Source organism: Mus musculus, chromosome 13 (genome assembly GCF_000001635.26).
Source record: "Mus musculus strain C57BL/6J chromosome 13, GRCm38.p6 C57BL/6J".
In the NCBI taxonomy this organism is placed as follows: domain Eukaryota; kingdom Metazoa; phylum Chordata; class Mammalia; order Rodentia; family Muridae; genus Mus; species Mus musculus.
In genome coordinates, this window is record NC_000079.6 from 24,466,451 (window position 1) to 24,487,634 (window position 21,184).

Sequence of the window (21,184 nt, forward strand, 5' to 3'; positions counted from 1 at the left end):
GAATATCACCTTTAATCTCCATTTTATAGATGAAGAAACTGAGGCAGTAGTTATAAGCTCGACCCTGGATTTGAGCTGTGGATTTGCCCAGCTTCTCATCTGCACCCTGCTTTCCCGCCACTCTGTCCCAGTGGCTCTTGGCTCCCTCCTTCTGTTCTCAGCCTGTGACCTGCCTCCAGGAGACTTCTCCCCTTCTCTCTTTCACTCTGCACTCCTGTCAGCGTGGTAGCTACTTTTTCTAAGGATAGGAGGGAATGGACTCCCAAACCTTGCCAGGGCCCCCTGAGAGCTGCTGTGTTTCCATTTCAGATCCATAGCCGGGTGGATGTCATCAGGTACGTGGTGAAGAACGGCCTGCTGTGGGATGATCTGTATATTGGATTCCAGACCCGATTGCTGCGGGACCCTGATATATACCATCATCTGTAAGCCTATCCTGAGAATGCTTGAGGCCACGGGGCTGTGTGTGGGGAGGGGCATGGGGCACAGGGGGTTATACAGGGAAGTGTAGTCACTGGCTGACCGTGCTCCCCAAGTTAGCAGAGATATGGGGCTCCATCTTTTTTTTTTCCTCTGTGTTTTTGACAACATATCATCCTGTTGCCCAGGCTAACTCCTGACAATCTCTACTTCATCGTCTCTCATAGGCTGGGTTTACATCATATCTGGCTCTCCTTTTTAACAAGAAACTTGAGCTCAGTGTTCTGTAGACTGGGGGTTTACAGGAATGGCCCACTGTATTTGTGCTTGCTTATACTCAGAAACTTCACATATTATTAAGATCATATTTGGGATCTGAGAAAGATTTCTATCTTTACATGCACAAGGTCAGTGAAAAGAATGTAGTCTTACCATCACTACTGGCTCTCTGAAAAGATGAAGACATTTAATTTTGAAAAGTCCTATTATGTAAAATGTCTGGGCTGCAGAGATGGTTCGGCAGGAACGGGTTCTGTTGTTAAGCCTGCTGACCGGAATTCAGTTCCAGTGGGACATACAGTGGAGGGAAAGAGATGACTACTGAACGTTGTTCTCTGACCACTACATGCACACCAGGCACACATGCATGCATTCTCACACACATAGAAACACACACAAAATAAACTAATTAGAGTAGAATTTTTAAAAAAATTAGAACGTCTAAGTAAAGCCCTCTAGCGAGTGCATTGAAATATTCGTTTACATTTTTTTAAACTTATTTCTTTTAAAATTTTGGTTTCCTTTGTTTGGTTGGGTTGGTTGAGACAGGCCTTCGTTCTATACCCCAGATCAGCCTGGAACTCATTTCAGAACCTAAGCTGTCCCCAAACCTCCCATGATCCTCCCTGGCTCAGCTTCCAAAATACTGAGATAACAGGTGTGAGCTACCACACGCAGCCCCCACCCCTTAGTGTCTTAAAATTGTATTTTAAAATATAAAGAACGTAGGAGTATGTGTCGTCTGTTATAGCCCTTATGGTTTCAGTTGCCCCTCCTGTGAAACCTGTCTGTTTCCTGCCTCTCCCTCTGCCCTCTCTCAGGATGACTCTTGATAAAGGGCTGTGTCTTCCTGGCCTATATCTCTGCATACCCACACTTCTGTGGATATAACGTCTTCAAAAACTTGTCACCTATTGCTGGGGGTGGGGGCAGATGATACCACAGTGTCTCAGTGCCACACAAGTATAGACAATCTGCTTCTTACCATTTGAAACAGTGGTTGGATGAGTCATGTCTGCATCTCTTGGCAAGTCCCCCATGCTTTCCTGAGTTCTTGTGTGTGCCATTTCTGGGGCTAGTTCAGCCAGGCCATTCTTCAGGGAGCAGGTTCACCTTCCTACATCTAAGGGGGTGTGGTCACCTTCACTAACACTCCAACATGATGCTTTTGTGCATCTTGTATGAGGGTAACTTTCACTAATGGGAACTCCGTAAAGTGGGCTCACCACAAACAGACAGATAGCTGTCCTGTTTTAAGGGTCTCAAAAATTCAGTTACTGAAACAGCAGAGCAAGACTGTCCTCTGGGGAGAGCTGAGACCAGGCACCAAAGAATTCCTGGCCAAGCAAGAGGCTTTGACATTCAATGTTCATGTCTCTTTGCTTTGTTTCTTGCAGGTTTTGGAATCATTTTCAGATAAAACTCCCTCTAACACCACCCAACTGGAAGTCGTTCCTAATGCACTGTGATTAGTCTGGACCTGGTAAGTCCCAGGTAAGCACCGTGTGGGACTGGTAGACACCTAGCCATGTATCGTATGGCTTTCGCTCTGTCACCTGAATTACAGGAAATGTGACTTCCAAGGGATCATGAAAGAGAGATTGCATGAAAACACTTAAGGCATAAGAATAAACATATAAAGGTATAGAGGTATAAACTAGTGAGCTCACCTGCTCAGAGTCCACAGGCTGCTTGAAAGGGTTGAGGTGACACAGTCTACAAAGGAAAACAGATGCTGTTTTGGAGAGAAATCCTGAGTACAAAAGGAGAGAGAACAATAAAACCGGGAAAGAAAATTGCTAAAAGCAATGGCTGAGACGGAGCCTGAGATCAGCTTTTGTGGCACAAGTCAGATTTGCCCTTCCCATAGCTAAGCATAGAGTCTTGTTAGCTGTGCTACAAAGCTTGCTCCAACCTACATGTGATCAAAAAGGCCACATGCTGTGGAAACGGTAATTTTCTTGACCCATGCATTTATATTCATTTATCCCACCAGTGCCCACCCTCTGTATTTATTATGTGTTAATACTTGCCTCTGCAGTACAGTGGCAGGACTACAGAGATGACTTAGTTGGGAAAGTGTTTGTCATATGCGTATGGGAACCCAAGTTACTCCTCAGCATCCATACAGAAAGGCAGGCTTGGTGGAGCATGTTTGTCATTCCAGTGCTAAGAAGAGGAAGACAGGCAGATCTCTGGGGCTTGCTGGCCAGCCAGCCTATCCTAACCAGTGGGTTCCAGCCAATGAGATCCAGTCTCAAAACAAGGTGGCCATCTCTTAAGGAAGACACACCTGAACGGACCTCTGACACATGCACAAGTTCATGTATATACATATAAAGTAGACAGTTTTGTATAATCGCCTTGATGCACAGTGCCACAGCCCCACTGCATAATTTTGTACGTGATACACACTCAAGGGAGTAAAGAACACATTTCATAACTGTGAGAAAGTAACGGACAAAATCAACCGAAGAAAGGAAGGGTTTGTCTTAGCTCACAGTTGGGCAAACAGACAGTGTTGGGGAAGGCAGGTCAGAAGCAGTGACTGGCTGCCCCAGTCATCCCAATGAGAAATGAATGTTTGTTCTTTGCTCACTTGCTCTTTCTATTCAATCTAGGACCCCAGCCCAGAGGATGGTGCCTGAACATTCAAGATGGGTCTCCCCTGCTTCGATAAACCTTTCTGGAAACACTTTCATAGACACAGCCATAACTACCATTATTCATTGGCAGTGTCTTTTATTCAGAGATGGCAAACAATGCCCCCAAATCAAGAATTTGCTCTTAAATCTTGAACACAGCAGCAGTTTATACCAAAGAAGACAAGTTTCTCTCAGCAATGGGCAAACACTACATTTAAGGGATGTTCACATATGTGCCTGGTGTGCATTGTCGCATAGACGGACTCAGAACTACTTTTATCGGGGCTGGTGTTGTGGCTTGGTAGTATAGCATGTGCTTAGAGCATATGAGGCCCTGGGTTCCAACACACACACACACACACACACACACACACACACACACACACACCTGTATAACCCTAAATTCATCCCATGTACACTCTTGTGCAAGGAGAACCAAGGAAAGCCAAGAATGAGCTCTGCATGGGAGATAAAGCCTAACAGAAGGAAAAGTGAGTGTCAGCACAGTAGGAACAGGAAAGGAAGGCTACCAGACTCCAGCAGCAAAAAAGAAGAAAGCTAGAGAAGACATGTGGGCTGGGAGGAAGGTGGGGAGACTAGAAGAAAATGGGAATGAGAAGATGCTGCCGGTAGAGAGAAGAATGTAAAAATGGCTCTTGTGTTCTTTGATAGATCCGTACCCCAGGCAGCTGCAGGACAATGTTTTCAGCTTTTCAGAGAGCTCTTGGCACCATCTACTTCCCATCTCACTAGAACCGAAATGACTTTGATTCTGTTGTGAAATGTGTCAATTAATGAAGCCCGGGGGTCCTAAGAGTCTTACACGCGTTCGCCACCGGCCAGGAAAGACGCAACAAACCGGAATCTTCTGCGGCAAAAGCTTTATTGCTTACATCTTCAGGAGCAAGAGAGAGAATGGTGAAACCCCGTCCCTTTTAAGGAGAATTATCCTCCGCCTAGAACGTGTCGCTCCCTGATTGGCTGCAGCCCATTGGCCGAGTTGTCGTCATGGGGAAGGCAGAGCACATGGAGTGGAGAACTACCCTTGGCACACGTGCAGATTATTTGTTTACCATTTAGAACACAGGATGTCAGCGCCATCTTGTAACGGTGAATGTGAGGGCGGCTCCCCACATAAGAGTTCAATAGATCTTTGATTGATGGCTCATGAGAATTGGGCTGCCGACTGTAAGTCATCAATAAATTCCTTTACTATCTAGAGACTATCCATAAGTTCTGTGACTCTAGAGAACCCTGACTAATACAACTAGTTAATAATCTTAGGGAGAAAATATTTTTAAAATCTATAGAATATTGTTGTGTCTGGCCAGCAGATCACAACCTGGGTTCTAGCCTGGAAAGGCATTTTGGAAACCTGGAAGAGAAGAGGGGCTAGGCGGTGAGAGAAAGAAATGCAGCTAAGACAGGCATTCTGATCAAAGCTCAATTTTACTGTTCTGCACGCAATTATAAAGCAGGGGAAGGGGGCCCGATTCCCGCCAATTAATCTTGGGGTCCAATAGCAAGGTGACCACGTGCAAGGCTCTGAACAGCAAAGTGGCAGGTTCCAGCAGTGGGCATGGCAGAATGATTGAGCAGGAAGCTCCACCCCTGAGCAAGCAGGTTTCAGGCTGGGGGAGGGGAGACTACATCTCCTCCCTGTTGTTAATAAAAATAAAAAAAAATAGAAAAGGCTGGCCTGAGGCAAAAAATCAATCTATGCTCAATAGTCCTGCCTGAATTCTTAGGGCTAAAGAAAAAAAAAAAACCTGTCTCCGTGGGATTTCCTATCTTTTCTTATGGTAAACTGTATCTGGCTAAGACTGTACTTTCTATCCTAGTAAACAACTAACAGAAAAGCCCTGAGCTGTAGGCTCTGACTTTATAATGCTAATTAGTACTGAATAGGTAACTTCCTAGTTGAATTTTAAGTAGGGCATTGGAACCCTGGCTAAGTTTGACTGAACAAATTTGAAATACACTTTATTAAGAATAACACTGAGTTGATATTCCTCAGCATTTTTGGATGACAGGTGGGAAACAGGGAGGAAGGGTATGACCGGCTCGGTAGTACAAGGCCAATTGTCTTTTTTAGGGTGGGAGACTGTGAAGGGCTTGCCCTTCTAACAGTACGGTCTCCAACCTCTCTCCCCCCTATTAATTAAGTTTAAAAAGGCCACACTTAACTGAGGTGATCAAATGATTTTCTCATCCGTAGATGAGTGAGCTTTTAACCTTGGCTTGGGTGGACATTGACCCGATTCCTCTCGTGGGTGCTGTTACGACCCACACCTGTGGCTCTTGGTATCTTTTGGGGAGGGGAGGCAGAGCCGTAGATATTTTTGTTTTTTAGCTGTAAATAGATACCAACCTCCGTCAAACCGGGTTTATCCCACAGGAAACTCAGAAATGGTCAAGCTGGACCTTCCCCTGCAGTAATTCTCTGCACCAAGCCATACCCATACTGTATTTGTAAGATCACGAACCAGTGTGCACAGTTCTGAGGACTGTGCAGCTCCTAAGGGAGAATTGTCAACCTCAGATTTAGCAAGGCCTAGGCAAGAATTATGTCATTAGTAACACCACGATTTGTGGCTAAAATAGGAGCTGGAAGTCGTTCCTCTTCATCCCTGTTATTCCCATAGCCTGAGGAACTAAGGACACCTTGCAGTAACAGCAAGGGTGAAAAGCCAGAGGCTAGCTAAGGGACTAAGCCCGTCTATCAGAATAAAAACCAATCTCTATTAATATTAGAAATATCTACTTTCCTAGCCCTCTTGGTAAACCTAAATTTTAACTCAGACTGAAAGCCACATGCTGGAATGTCCTTGGAATGAAGATAGCATTTGCCACCTGTGTGCTCTTGGGGGCGGGGGATGCATGCCCACTGTAGTTCTGCTGAAGGTGTAGATTGACCTGCTTGAAAGACAAAAATCTTAGAGAGTGAAGAGTAACATCACAAAGCTTCTTTTGGGGAAGTTCAGGTACTTTATTCATTTGCAAATTGTAAGGCTAAGGCTAGTCTCAGGCCTCCTGTGGGGGAGCTGGCTCAGAGAGTAGCAGGAAAACAGCTTTCCTGGGAGCTTTAGTTTCCAGCTGAATTTTAAGCAAAAGAGGAATTTTAGTCCTCAAGGTGATACTTATAAGAAGATTCAGAATCTGTGTTCATCTGACGAATTAATCTCTCTGGCAGCCACCATGCTCTATCTTCATCTCGTGAAAAAACACAAACTGAGCCCCTTCCCCAGATTAGAACCGGATCCGGACCCTACTATTTGCTAGTCAGTGGGTCCTTCCATTTTACCAATGCATAAGAATTAGAAGTAACTAGATGCCAGTGGCAATCCACTGCTGACTGACCTTTAATATTGGTTGCAAAATATTTAGAACAAATAAGGTAAAGGCAAGATGAGCCTTTGGTGACCTTGGGGGATGTGCTCTGAATTAACTTTGCTAGGTAATTTAGAATATAGGAATCTCTAACGTTGGACTGAATATTAGACCAGTCTAAGATTGAGTTAGAATGACTGGTCACACTGAAGAAAAGAGAAAAATCATTATGACTCTATTAAATGACTAATTTTACCAAGTCAGTATGCACAGTCTCTGATGAACTATTGCCATAAAGTTAAAAGGCTAGAAGCTAGTCTAAACTGGAAAAATGACAAGCAAGGATGGATCTAAAACATGAATTTAATTTAGTTTTTTAGTCATTTCAATCAGAACACTGAGTCAACTTACCTGCCAGCTCGTCACACGAATTAATATGCTTCTGCAGCGTTCTGTGGAGAGAACCTGTTTTTTCCTTTCCTAATAAGGTAGCTGTTTTAGGATCAATCTATAAGCCAATAAGTAGATCCCTTTAAGATACTATAAAGCATTTATTAAATTCTTTGACATTTAAATTTCAAATTTCGAAAATAAAGGTATGATTTAAATAGTGTGTATGGGAATGCACTAAATAGTATGTACGGGGATACAATTTCTCTCTTTTTTGTCTTTTAAGAAGTTAAAGTTTTAAAATTTCACAATACCTAACCTTTTGAATTAATAACTTGTTGACAAAACATTTTAAATACTTGGCTGTAAAGGGGCAGTGACTAATTGCACTTTCAATCATTTTTCTTAAGGAGCGGTTGTAACTAGAAAGCTTGAAAAGTTATTAAGAGTCACATGTGCATAATTTATTTATTAACTAGAAATATGCATAAGCAATTGCAAATTTGAGAATTAATAGTATCTGAGGGATGAACAATTTTAAGCAATTGTGAGCTCAGAGATATGGCATTGACTATTAATATACAAATTAAGGTTTGATTGTTCAGCATTTTAAAACACCATCTACAGCACACAACTAGATTATTTGTGCTGGAACAGGGGAGACTGTGTGTCTTAAGACTCTGCCCCACAGCAGCTAGTTGGGCCCACGTGGGCCAACAATCGGCTGGGAGGATGAGAAAAACGACTTTACAATAATGTTTTTTCTGGCCAAAGAATTGTCTTGGGCACAACTAATATTTAATTACCAATGAATATAATTAATAACAATTATAAAAGCTTTATTTTTTTGTAAAACCTTTTGTAGTAAACTAAAACCCTCAGTAATAAAAGGATATTGTCTCTGAATCTCTTGGGTGAGAGCAAGGATTTAAGGTAAACTTTCTTTAAGAAGCATTAGTTAATAAAATACTTTCCACTTAGGAAAAAATATACACTGAAAGATTAAAACTCTTGGCTTCTTGTATAGAAGCAGAAACAATAAAAATTTTTCTTACATAATGTAAAGTTACATTAGCCATACCTAGAGGCAGAATTTTCTAGTGATTACAGTTCACTAGAAGCAAAACTCTTTGAATTTAAGCATTATTTTAAACATCTGAATAGATCTGTAACACTGTTAAAAAGAAATTTTCTTGAACACAGGGAAAAACTTTCTCAGGCACTGTTTGCAAAACACAAGAAGGCCACAAGCCACTCTGGGGCTGCCCAGAGCCCTGTATTGACTCAAACGTAAAATACTTTTTAATCTGAGCATCCTGGCCCTCCTGTAATAAGGACTGATTCTAGAGGAACAATTTAACTGTCTATGCCTCTAATTTTTGATACTCTATCTTAAGATGACTTACAGTTAAAACGTTCTTCACAACTTTAGTGTTGTGAAAAAATTGCCCATACTGCAGTTTCCTGCCAGGCAGCGACTATAGCCAAACTGATTGTCTAATCTATTCACAAAGACAAACATAACTAGATAACTCTGTCACAGTTTTTATGAAGTGAGCTGTATTAGCTCTCTCATAAGATGATTACTCTTGTAATAATCTTAATTAACAATATATGGGTGAGTAGAAAATCTTAAATTTGCCAACTGCAAGCTGCAGTCAATGGAACACTGGCAGTTTTAACCATAATTTTTAAGTTTTTTGTGCAAGGTTAGGATAATACCTACAACCTTGGGAAAGCAAAACCCAAGTTTAAAACAATTTATCATCTTTAAAATCAATATTAGAAGCATTACCATCATATTACGAAGTTTGGCTGCCAATTAATACCTATGAATAGCTATTAAAGCAAGCTTTGATGCTTTAATAAAGAGGCATTGCTTTAAATCTTATCTTAAATTTTACTATTTAGGATAGGAACCACATTAATTATTATCTAAACTAGAAATATCTTTAGAGACCCAGCCTCTTGGCCTGCCTTATGCCACGTGTCGGAAGGACTCTAAACTTGAGTTATCAAATTTAACACTAACCATCTGTAGCAATGTAACAATTATTAATCTTAACCAACAACTTATGAGCTGAATGTGAAAATATGCAGAGCACATTTTCAATAAAAAAGGAACCAAATGAAGCAGTTACATTTAGACCAATCAGAGAATATTAATTTTTGTAGCTACAATCATAGAATAAAAGGAACTTTACCATTTGTCAAACACATTAATCATGAACCATTTATCAGCTTTTTTACTCCAAAACTAAGAGGCTGTACACTCGCCCTTTTCTCCTAAAACGAACAGTTTTTCCAGCAGGGGCCCTCCTGCCATGTGTTTGATTCCTAGCTGAAGCACGTGGCAGCTCTCGGCTTTGCAGATAAAGTTTTTTATACCATCTTTATTATCCAACATAAAACATAGAACATTCATTCATACAGACAGGACACGAACATACATGAATTGAACACGAGAACAGATTGGTGCACCAGACATTACACGAGACACAAAAGGGACAGAGTACTCCTGCTATAAGGCCCAGAGAGAAATTTCTCTCTGCTTTTTTGGGACATTTTCCTCCCTCATGATGCAGTTTTTATTAACTGCGGCAATCCGCCTGATTATTAATTTCCTTTTAATAAACCCTTTCTTTTCTCACGCCTAATGTAGCTTCGGAGAGCCACGGCCTGTTACCCAGCTCCTCTTAAGCTTCACTGCTGAACCTAAGTGAACCAGTGCTCGGGTTTAACGCTGTTTCAGTTTAGCCCATACTGACCTTCTCTGGTATGAATTTCCTTTATCCTTTAATTATTTCATGGAGCTCCAAACCAGCAGTGCCTCTTCCAAAAATCCTTTGCCGTTTCTCAGTCCCGCGTTGGTTCGCCAAATGTTGTGTCTGGCCAGCAGATCACAGCCTGGGTTCTAGCCTGGAAAGGCATTTTGGAAACCTGGAAGAGAAGAGGGTCTAGGTGGCAAGATAAAAAAATGCAGCTAAGACAGTTATTCTGATCAAAGCTCAATTTTACTGTTCTGCACGCAGTTATAAAGCAGGGGAAGGGGGCCCAATTCCCGCCAATTAGTCTTGGGGTCCAATAGCAGTATGACCACGTGCAAGGCTCTGAACAGCAAAGCGGCAGGTTCCAGCAGTGGGCATGGCAGAATGATTGAGCAGGAAGCTCTACCCCTGAGCAAGCAGGTTTCAGGCTGGGGGAGGGGAGACTACAGAATATAAGAATCTCAAAATGTCTTCAAATATAACTACAGCAAAAAGGCCATGAAAAAGCACCCCTTTTAGAATTTGAAAAACATTGTTTCAATGTTTAAAATAGGCAAATAAGTTGGCTGAGGGCTTGTTTGTTTGTTTTTCTGTCTATTTGATTGTTTCTAATGTACTGATGTATTTCTAAGGAACTGTAATTGTTACCCAGGGTTCTCCTTTGCACGTTGTTTTTCCATCCTGCAGTCAAGTGCACTCTCTGCCTCTGTCACCTACCTCTTGAATTTGACTTCAGAATCGCTGCCTAGCTCTAATCAATGAAAGACTATCTCCTTCTCATTAAAATGAGCAACAAGAATAGTTGACTATTCTTGTTTATATCATACTAGAAAAAATTTAAATACTTGGAAGTCAGAGATTAGACTTTGTAATTTATACTAGAGAGTAAATTATTCAGTTACTACTAAAATAATATAATGTTTATCCAAATATATGTTCAGATATATATGATGGGCAAATAAAAGATTGTTTTAAAAATAAAAGTTTGTTTTCTCACTCTGTAGCCCAGGCTGATCTCAAACTAGTGTCAATCCTCCTGCTTCAGTTGTCCAACTGCTGAGGTTGCAGGAGTCACCACACTGGACTAAGATCTGTGTCTTAGGATAAAAAGTCGCACCTTTCTCCTGAACTCTTAGAAACGCTGCATTAAATAAAGGTCATCTTGGTCACCTTTCCATTTCTCTTCCTGAGATCACCAGTCCCCTCTGCCCTCTGGTGTGAGACTTCCTTCTCTCTGGCTTAAGCAAAAGTGGAATCATATTTGGTAGGCATTTTTCATATCCTTTAATGAAGTTTAAAGGAAATGTCCCCTTTAGTAATGAGATACAGAAAGGATTGGTGGGGGGAGTAGGGAAGGAGGGAGGGAGGGGAAGAGAGGGGGGAGGGAAAGAGGGAGGGAGGGAGGGAGGGAGGGAGGCCTAGGCTGGCCTTAAATTCCTGTCCTGCCTTTTCCCCAGTGCTGGATCACATGCCTGTGCTAATCATGTGCCGTTCGTGTGTGCCTTTTTTAGTACAAAGAGTGACAGAGCCACAGAAAACGTACAGTCTTTAAATAAATAGCGCTGGGTGACTTGGATGATAAGGGTGGGTAGGACTGGGACTCACTCCTAACCTGGATAGAGTCAAGTATATATATATTTTTAACATGAACGGAACCTGTCACTTCTAGGCAGACAAAATGACAGTATTTCTGGGACAGAGTGGAAAGGAAATGCTCTGAGCCCTGAGAAGATCGTGCCCACCTCTGGCAGCTGTGTGTGCACAGCACAGTACCATAGTATGTCCTGGCTTCCTAGAAGAGACGCTGTGAGCAGTAGAACTCCCCACCAAGACTCTGGAAACTCGTTCTGTTTCATTGATATAACTGTCATTTTCTACCCAAAGCACACTGTGTGCATGGATTCATAGCAGGCTCTGAAATAAGACATGTTCCTACTCTTGTTATTCTCCTTTATCCACACTTTAAGGCAGGCATTCATCTACCATCCACCCATCCACCCATCCACCCATCCATTCCTTCCTTCCTCTGTTTATGTAATGCAAGCTGGCCTTGAACTCCAGATCCTCCTGCCCCATCCTCTCAAGTATAACGATTTGTGTATAGACTACTACACCCCTTTTCAAAGCTATTGCACATCTCTATAGTAACTTAAGATAGTTTGTCCTACTATGGCTTATTTTTGAATATCATGGGCTACCGGGATGGCTCAGTGAGTCAAGGCTTGCAGCCAAGTCTAATCCTCAGAACCAACATGGTGGAAGGAAAGAAACAACTCCTGAAAATTGTCGTCTGACCTCCACATGTGCATCTTGGCATGAGCAAGCACACATGTGCTCCTGTACGTGTGCACACACACACACACACACACACACACACACACACACACACACACCATATCAAAAATTTAAAAAGAAAATTGTAACAGAAAAGTTATTATTAGCAACTGTTTCCCTGTTTGCATGAACCTAGATTGAGGATCTGAGAGTGTGGTGACAGAAGTGAGGAGGCAGGGACTTCTAGAGAGACGGCCCTGAGGAGGACACCCACAGACATGGTGTGGGGAGTTTTAGTCAGTTTAGAGAAACAGAACCACACGCACAGGGACACATATAAATGAGCAAAACAAACAACCCTAGACACTAAGAACCCAGGAGTCAATTCCTAAGGCTGGGTAGTCACAGAACAGAAGTCTCTCACTGGGGGAATGTCCTGTCCAGTAGTTCAGTCCACATGCAGGGTGCTTCAGTGAAGACCAAAAGGATCTGGAGAGCTGCTGGTCCTAGCCCACAAGGAATACTGGGAGAGCTGGTTCTACTGTCAGAGAAGGAATCAGAGGCAGCAACAGAGCACATACCACTCTGCAGCAAGAGGGGAGGTCATGTGAGCAAAAGGTGACCTGACCTTCGTTCTGAAAATAGCCCCTTTTATTTAGTTTCCTTCCTAAATTGTGGCAAGTTGATACCAGAACCAACCACAACATAGGGCATTCCTACAAGCACTTTGTGGAGTCTCCACAGTTCATATGCTCAGCCAATAAAGTGAATGCCATGCACACATGAAGAACCGAGTTCAGATTTCCAGCGCCCATGCAAATCCCTGCGGTTATAGTGTGTATCCATGATCCCAACTGGAGGGGAGTGGGGATGCAGAGATGGGAGGAGCCCTGGAGCTCATTGTCAAGACAAGCCAGCTGAAATGATGAGCTTCAGGTTCAGTGAGGTACACCCTGTCACACAAAATAAGGTAGAGAGCAATTGAGGAAGGCACCTGACATTGACCTCTGACCTCTCAGCACACAGTCACACATCCAACACACACACACACACACACTCAGGTCAAGGAAAACCTGTAACTGAAAGCATTTACACTGATGCCCTGGCTTTCCCAGGACTCACGCCTTCCATGAGCTCTGCTTCTACCAGTGGGGTCACAGCCATCGCTGTCTAGGGCAGTGGTTCTCAACCTGTGGGCCATGACCCCTTTGGAGGTTGAATGACTGTTTTGCAGGGGTCACTTATGTCCATCAGAAAACACAAATATTTACATTATGATTCATAACAGCAGCAAAACTACAAAGATGAAGTAGCAATGAAAATAATTTCATGGTAGGGGGAGGAGTCACCACAACATGAGGAACTGTATTAAAGGGTCCCAACATGAGGGAAGTTGAGAACCACTGCTGTAGGGAAAAATACAGGGATTTCTTCTTCTCTCCCCCACATCCTCCTCCTCCTCCTCCCCCTCCTCCTCCTCCTCCTCCTCCTCCTCTTCCTCCTCCTCCTCCTCTTCCTCCTCCTCCTTCTTCCTTCCCCCCCTTCTTTCTTCTAACTGCATTCCTGGCACATTAGAGAAATCAAGCCAATCTTTTGGTTTCTCTTGCAGACAAATTAGTAGGCTAGTAGTCATCATTTTTGAAGTATTATACTTTAAAAACTGACATGATTTCAACTGGTAATTATCTCCATTAAAATGTATTCCTCTTGTACAAATAAACACCATGTAAATAATAAGTATACAAAAGTAAAATAACAAATGTCGCCACCCATGAAAACAATGTAGGGTTTTTTGTTGTTTACTGATCCAAAAAGGTATAAAGTTTATTTTTAGAAAATTATGTTATAAGAAATATAACTTTTAGGCTGGTACATGCCTTTTCTCCCAGCACTCTGTGGGCAGAAGGAGGCAAGTCTCTGTGAGTTCCAAGAACGATCTAATTTTTATATTAAAATAAGAGAATACCTAATAGTGTGTACACGTGGTTTTGTGTGTATATGCAAGTTTATGTGAGCATGCTTTTTCTGTGTGTGTGTGTCTGTGTGCGCGCATGTGATACATTTAGATTCTTTCCATTGGCTAGAATTCCTGAGGCTGGGTAACTGAACTGTGGCTTTTGCTGACATCGGCTCAGTCTTCCAAGGCATGGACAGGCCTGTGCGTATGACCGCCCTGGAGTCTGTATTTACATAATTTGCATATGCTCCTATGCCTTTGCTGATTTTCCATGGAGTTCCACAACACTGATTCTGCAAAGACTCCTCCCTCTGCTATTTGCAATATAGACTAAGTTCTGATCACATTCTTGCTACGATAAAATATCCTGACAAAGGCGACTTCAGAGCAGGAGGCTTGTTTGTCTACAGTCACAAGCTACAGTTCTCCGTGTTGGAACAGTGAAGCCAGGAACTGGCAGCAGCCTGTCACGTCCACAGTGAGAGTAGAGCGGGAACAAATGGATGCCTGCTTTTGCTCAGCACCCTCTTGACATTTATCTGCTCCCCGCCCCAAACCCTGGGAACAGTGACACCCACAATAGGCAGATCTCCCCACCTCAATTAATGGGATCAGAATGATTGCCCCACAGATATGCCCACAGGCCAACCTCACTCTTCTGCACAGTCCCTCTCTGAGACTCTGTTTCCAGGTAGATCTAGGATGTGCCAAGTTGACAAGCAGACCTGACCATCACAGACTATTTCTCTCTTAAAATACCTTCAGAGGTTGGGATATAGTTCAACAGTACTACATCAGTCTATATAAGCCCCAGGCCATCCCCCAAAAACACCACCACTGTGAATACACTCTCTCGAGTGCACACACACGTACACACGTGCACACATGCACACACGAATGTACCCATGATTTCCTAAATGCCTTAAGGGTAATCATATTTTATGAAAAAAAAAAACCTAACAAATACTTTAAAATATACAGTACTTATACCAATCACAAGACATTAAATTACAAAAAATATAAGACTCTGTTTGACATGTTATTTTGTTTTTAATTAATAAATGTGTTTCTTTTTAGATAGTATATTTATTTGTTTGTTTGTTTGTTTGTTTATGTGTTTGTGTGGTTGTTTGTATGTGTACCACACGCATGTGCCTGCCGAGGCCAGAAAATGGCAGCAGATTCTACAAAGCTAGAGTTACGGGCAGTTGTGAGCAACTGGATATGGGCGCTGGGTATCAAACCTGGGGTGACTGCAAGAGCAACGAGACTCTTAACCACTGAACCATCTCTCAAGCCGGATTTATTTACTGGGAGGAGGGGCCACACATACCCTGCAGGGTAAGCTCTGTGGCAGGCACATCTCTACTCAGCCATCTCTCCAGCAACATGTATTATTATTTTAGCAGTAGAAGACCGAAGACAATTGAGAAAATAGGATAGCTGTCCAGAATGTAAAGATATTTACTTTTTCCTTTGGACACGCTGAACTACTCTAATTTGAGCTGGACAACACACCAAGGCCTGGGAAACTGCAATGAGCCAAAGTTGTCAGTAGGTGACAGAAGAGCACTGCACAGCACCAATTGAGCTCTTTGAGGCTGTTGAGCTGTTTGAGGTTATTGAGCTATTTGGTTGAGAGACTTACAGAGAAGCTATTCTCTTCAGGAGCACCTAAGGGGAGGAAGGCTTCCTTCCAGCACATTCCGTTCCAGGAATCACCCGTTTTTATGGGGAACCACCTAAGGCATTCAGGTTACATCTTGTAAAAGAAGAGCTCTTGTGAGGGCATACGACATCTTCATTCCTTCTGCCTTTCAGATTGAGGATAATCAGATCGTATATTTCTTTTCTAAAACAAGATGTTGGTGTGTAACCCGGGATGCTCTCAGACTCTCAGCTCTCTTCCTCCCTCCATTCCACAGTTCTGAGCTTATAAGAATTACAGACTTACCTCTGATTGGCAAGTGTCTATTTTCCCTGCAAACTCTGAGAAACTTTGTATAGCTGTATCCAAAGAAAGAAGTGTTTTCATAATGCCATAGAGAACAGTTTGAGTTTTGCTTCATTAGACAAAGCCACGTTTCTTCTTGTCTTCTGGGTCATTGCCTTCTCCTGCCTGCTCCTTTTCTAATTGTACATCTTTGGGAGACTAGGCATCAAAACAAGCCTGACTAAGGCCTTTATTTATGGATGTGCTGTCCAGTGAATACAAAAACACTAGAGTCCCTGGCTTAGTCCGGTTTTGTCAACTTGACACAAACCTAGACATTATCTGAGAAGATGAACCTCAAATGAGAAAATGCCTCCATCAGATTGCCTAGAGGAAACTCTAAGAACATTTTCTCCATTAAATATTGGTTTGAGAGGATGCAGCCTAGTGGGGGGGGGGCGTCTGGGTGTGTAAGAAAGCAGGCTGAGCAAGCCATGGTGGGCAAGCCAATGAGCACTGTTCCTCCATGGCCTCTGCTTCAGTTCCTGCTTCCAGGTCCCTGCCTTCAGATCCTGTACTGATTTCCATTTATTTCCGTTCCTTCTCTAGTTGCTCTTCATGGTGTCTTATAATAGGACTAGAGACCCTAAGACACGGGGTTCCAGAGATGGCTCAGTGGTTAGGGGAACTGACTATCCTTCCAGGGGACTTGGGTTCAAATCCCAACATCCACATGGCAGCTCACAGCGTCTGTAACTCCAAGATCTGACATTCCTACATAGACATACACTCAGGCAAAACACCAACACACATAAAATAAAGTAAATAAGATTTTTTTTAAAAAAGATGAAATAGAGGAAACCAAGACACTCCTCTAATGCTGAAAACTCTTTTGGTTTTTTTTTTTCTTTTTATCTTCCTCTTTTCTCTTCTCTTCTCTTCTCTTCTCTTCTCTTCTCTTCTCTTCTCTTCTCTTCTCTTTTCTTCTCTTCTCTTCTCTTCTCTTCTCTTTTTTCTTTCTTCTCTTTTCTTTAGAAAAGAGGACAGTGGATTCTTAGTGTGTTCCCAGCCCCAGCCCATGGATGTTCAGGAAGTGGAGTTTTTGCTCATAAACCAAGCTAGGTGGTGTGGCCACAGATATCACACTGCCAAAGGGCACAGCCCTGAGAGGCCTTGTGTGTTAGTGATCCTCTGGTATTCCAAAGGATGGGCCCTGCCTAATCGTCTACCACAGTGTATTTGGTTATTTGGGGATGGTCCTCTCAGTACAAATCTGTGAAGACCTTTGGTTCATTGGCACATTTATGGAGTCTTCGTTCAGTAGCTGTAATTGACTTGTGTATCCAGGCCCCAGCCAGCAAGAGAAGAGCTTCATTTCTCTCTCCTGCATAAAAGAACCCTAAGGCCACAGTGAGCTGCCTTCCTAAAATAGGTCAGATTCTTGCAAGGCCAGGCAGCAAAATGATGTTTCTAAGAACTGCAGGCCAATGCTTTCCTGGAAAAATTAATTAAAATATCAGCGGCTTCACAAGCCAAGAACAAGCATCGTATGGCCCTCTGGGTAGGAAGATGCTATAAGTATTAGGTTCAATTAGACTTTGGAGTCACAGTGACCAGGACTCTGGGACCATTACATCAGTGAGTCTCCATTGTCCTCCCCCTACCAGTTCAAGTCCTGCAAACCCTGGTGCATCTCCATGGCACTTATGGTGGATATGACATGTCTGTTAGGAATCATTGTCACTACTTTAGCCTTGGATACAGCACACAGAGTACTCATGAAGACAGACTGGCTCCGGCACCATTACCCAGCAAGTGTGGCATCTGTGTGCCTGTCCCAGAAGAGACCTATTCTGAGCTTAGAATTTCCTTTTCCCATCAAAAGGACAAGGCTTCAAACTTCAGTCATGTCTCTCAAGAGTGACTTGGGACAGGAAAGAGACAGTTGGGAGATAGTTGAGTGTCCCGAGTAAGAAGAAAAGGCTGCACTGGGAAACTGAAAAAAAAAATAATAACAATAAAAGGAGGGGGTCCCTCCCAGGGAATTCAGCCGGGGCTGTAAACTTCACAGAGCTTGTTAGACAAAGCAAAAACTGCATAGAAATAAAAATGCAAACCCCAACTTCAGGAGAGGAAGAATTGTGGATCGAAAGGAGAAAGGAACTGGGTCTCCAGAAAAAAGCACAATCCCTAATCTGTTCACAGGAGCCCACGCTCATTGGCACAATCAGCTTGGGGGGCGGGGTGGCGGGGGTCTCACTGACTTATGCTGTAATCGCTGGGCAGTTCCCACCGGGCACTCATGGCTTCTGGAGCTTGTAGTGCATAGACGATGGATTCCAACTTTAAAGGGTTTGACTTGCAATTTTTAAACTTCACAATGGTGCATAAGTGTACTCATTCTATCTTCCCCTTTCATAATACTTTTCGATATGGACACTTTGAAGCTTGGCTTTGTATTAGCAGTTCACTCAATTCCAGGCTAACGTAACCATTAGGGAAACTAGACCAGGCTGGGACATTCCACTTGTTAAGTTTATTTTGTTTGTACCCCTGATTGGCCTGCATATCATCATACAGCCTAGGCTGGCCTTGAACTTGCAGTGATCAATCCTCTTGATTCATTGCCTGAGTACTGAGCTAACAGCCAACAGCCAACAGCCACACTGCACTTGGCTTTGGTTTTTTGTTTTTTTTTTTGTTTTTGTCTTGTTTTGTTTTTTAATGTCTTTATAAATATATTTCCACGTTCATTGCATTGTAGCCCATAATAAGTGAAGATACATGAAGGTAACTGGGAGGGACCTGATGCTAAGTCTCATTCCAGATTTGGATTCAATTTTCTGTACTGGTTTTCATAGCTCCTCGGACCTGCCTTACCAGAGGCATGGCTGACTTTTTAGGGGCAGATCAAAGGAAGGTAAACTTTCCCTCTGCATTGCTGTGTGCCTGCTTCCCAAACACTCCTGCCCCGGCCCCATCTAGTTCCCAGCGCTCCTTTCTTCCTTTGCAGCCAAGGATCCCTGGCCTCTCCTTCCTGTATCTTCTGCATCCATCTCTCCTCTTCTGAACCTCAGAGCACCGGGCACCTGAGCATCTATTCCGTAGCCAGGCAGAGAATGTGAATTGCTCTTGACTGTTGGCTCTGGAGATCAGGGACAGCTTGTTGTAGCCTGTGGTCACACTGCCTGATCCACCCATGCTTTCTAGGAGCTCTTATTAGTAATAACACCTAAGACATACATAGCCATATCATGTACTATATATTCGGCCACACAATACAACACGCATTGATTCTGTCAAAATCCAAATGTGTTCGCAATCCTATTTCAGCATCAAGGAAATGGACTGTCAGGGATCTGGACATCTTGTATGGCCAAGGTCAGACCACCCCTTTGGATCCAGAATCTGCACTTGAATCTTTCTACATTCAAAGTAGGTGTCCCTAGTGCCCTGTCCGAGGTACAATGAAGGGGTAGAGGAAGTGGACCCAGGACCTTTGCAAGGATTCTAGGCAAGTTTGTAGCTTGTACCCTGTATGACCATCAGATCCGTAGTTTGCAGGGATGAGCCCCTAGCATGCAATCGTGGTGTGAGAAAAAGTGGGGGTGGATGATCAGAAACCATCGAATGGTTCCTGCCCCTGCCAGCCGTGCCTGCTGACCTCCCTGGGGAGGATGCCTTTCTCATCTAGATGACTGTCTGGGTTTTAAGGGCACATCTGCATATTTTCCCTTCCCCAGGTGCAGCAGCGACAGCGTGGATGTTTCAGATTCTTGGTGCTTTCAACGTTGGGTTATGTCAACAAGGCTGTCCTCTGAGGATATTAAAGAGTATGAGAGGGTTTCACTCGCCGGAGGAACATGAAGCAATATGATAACTTCCAAATTATTAACATTAGGTAAAAATAATTCCTGAATGTTCCAGTGCCAGTATAGACACCTTACTTTTACCCACGGCTCTCCATTAAAATGCAAAGCTTTTTAAATGTTTATTTTATTTTTAAAAGTATGTATGTGTGTGTGCACGTGTCTGGGTGCTCTGGGGTCATTGGAGTCCAGAGGAAGATGTTGGTTTTAGAGCTGGAGTTGCAGGTGGCTGTGAGCCACCCAGTGTCAATACTGGGAAATGAACTTGGGTCCTCGGCAAGAACAGCAAGTGCCCTTAAACCACTGAGGCTTATCTCCAGCTTCCAAATGCAAACTATTCTTAAAATAAAATAAGGAACGCTTCATGAGTTTGCATCTCATCTTTGTTCAGGGGCCATGCTAATCTCCATATCGTTCCAGCTTCAGTATGCGGTGCAGCCAAAGGAAACACAAATGTAAAAATTTTAATAATCACTATTATTTAATTGCCAGGACCGGGGGAGGTGGTTTCCTTGGCAACGTGCTTGCTGTGCAAGCGTGAAGACCCGAGTTCAGTTCCCTAGCACTTATGTAAAAAGACAGGTGATAGCACACATCTGAACTCTCCACATCAGAGGGAGGCAGGAGAACCCTTGGGCTTGCTGGAAAGTCAGGGTATCAGGACAATGAGGGCCAGGTTTAGTGAGACACTTTTTCTCAAACACTAAAGTGGAGAGAGACAGAGGAAGACACCTAACCTTGAACTCTGGCCATACACACACACACACACACACACACACACACACACACACACACACTATTTAATCACCAGAACAGCCCCACATAAAACACTCACTTAGATCGTCCCAGCTCATCCATGTTATTTTGTTCCACTGAGCTTCGGTGCCCTGGGCTGCAGAGTAAGATGGGGTTTCCCTGCCTCATGACGTCACTACGATGAGGGCAGGAAACGATGGCAGTGCTTAGCACAGTGCCTGAAATGAGACTACAGCTCAGATAGAGCTCACTCTTATTCTAGTTTTACATGGGGGAAACCTGAAACCTGAAGAAATTGTCTTCCCCCAAGTCCCACAGTCAACATCAAAACCTCCCAGTGAAAACTCCCTTCTGTAACTGTTGGTTCAAATAAGTAAGTTGTGGATTGTTTAATCTATGGGTTTTCTTTTTCAGACTATACTGTGACAAGACAGAGCTAACTCAGTTAGAGCCTAGAGCTCTGAGGATCAGAATCTGGCTAATCCACCCTCACCCACCCCCCTGCACAGAAGAGGCTGGCAGATGGAGAGGGTGTAGATGAATTTCTTTAAGCCCATCACTGC

The 21,184-nt window shown here is 43.2% G+C and overlaps 1 protein-coding gene and 1 non-coding gene across 8 annotated transcripts in view; one reads left to right on the plus strand and one right to left on the minus strand.

The window, feature by feature from the left end:
- Positions 1-10,839, plus strand: part of Cmah (cytidine monophospho-N-acetylneuraminic acid hydroxylase) — a 149,886-nt gene extending 139,047 nt beyond the window's left edge. For 4 of the 7 annotated variants that reach the window (NM_001284519.1, NM_001111110.2, NM_007717.5 and 1 more), the window contains 3 exons: positions 310-425; positions 2,097-2,193; positions 3,321-10,839. In NM_001284519.1, coding sequence (NP_001271448.1) covers positions 310-425; positions 2,097-2,172 — 192 coding nt within the window. In that variant the 3' untranslated portion in view covers positions 2,173-2,193; positions 3,321-10,839. The remainder of the gene's footprint in view (positions 1-309; positions 426-2,096; positions 2,194-3,320) is intronic. The other 3 variants (XM_011244265.3, XM_011244274.3, XM_011244266.3) reach the window with 2 other exon arrangements.
- Positions 10,840-20,211: 9,372 nt separating this feature from the next.
- Gm22013 lies at positions 20,212-20,314 on the minus strand. The gene has a single exon (XR_003950789.1). It is a non-coding gene; the product is annotated as a U6 spliceosomal RNA (small nuclear RNA).
- Between the last annotated feature and the right edge of the window lie 870 nt (positions 20,315-21,184).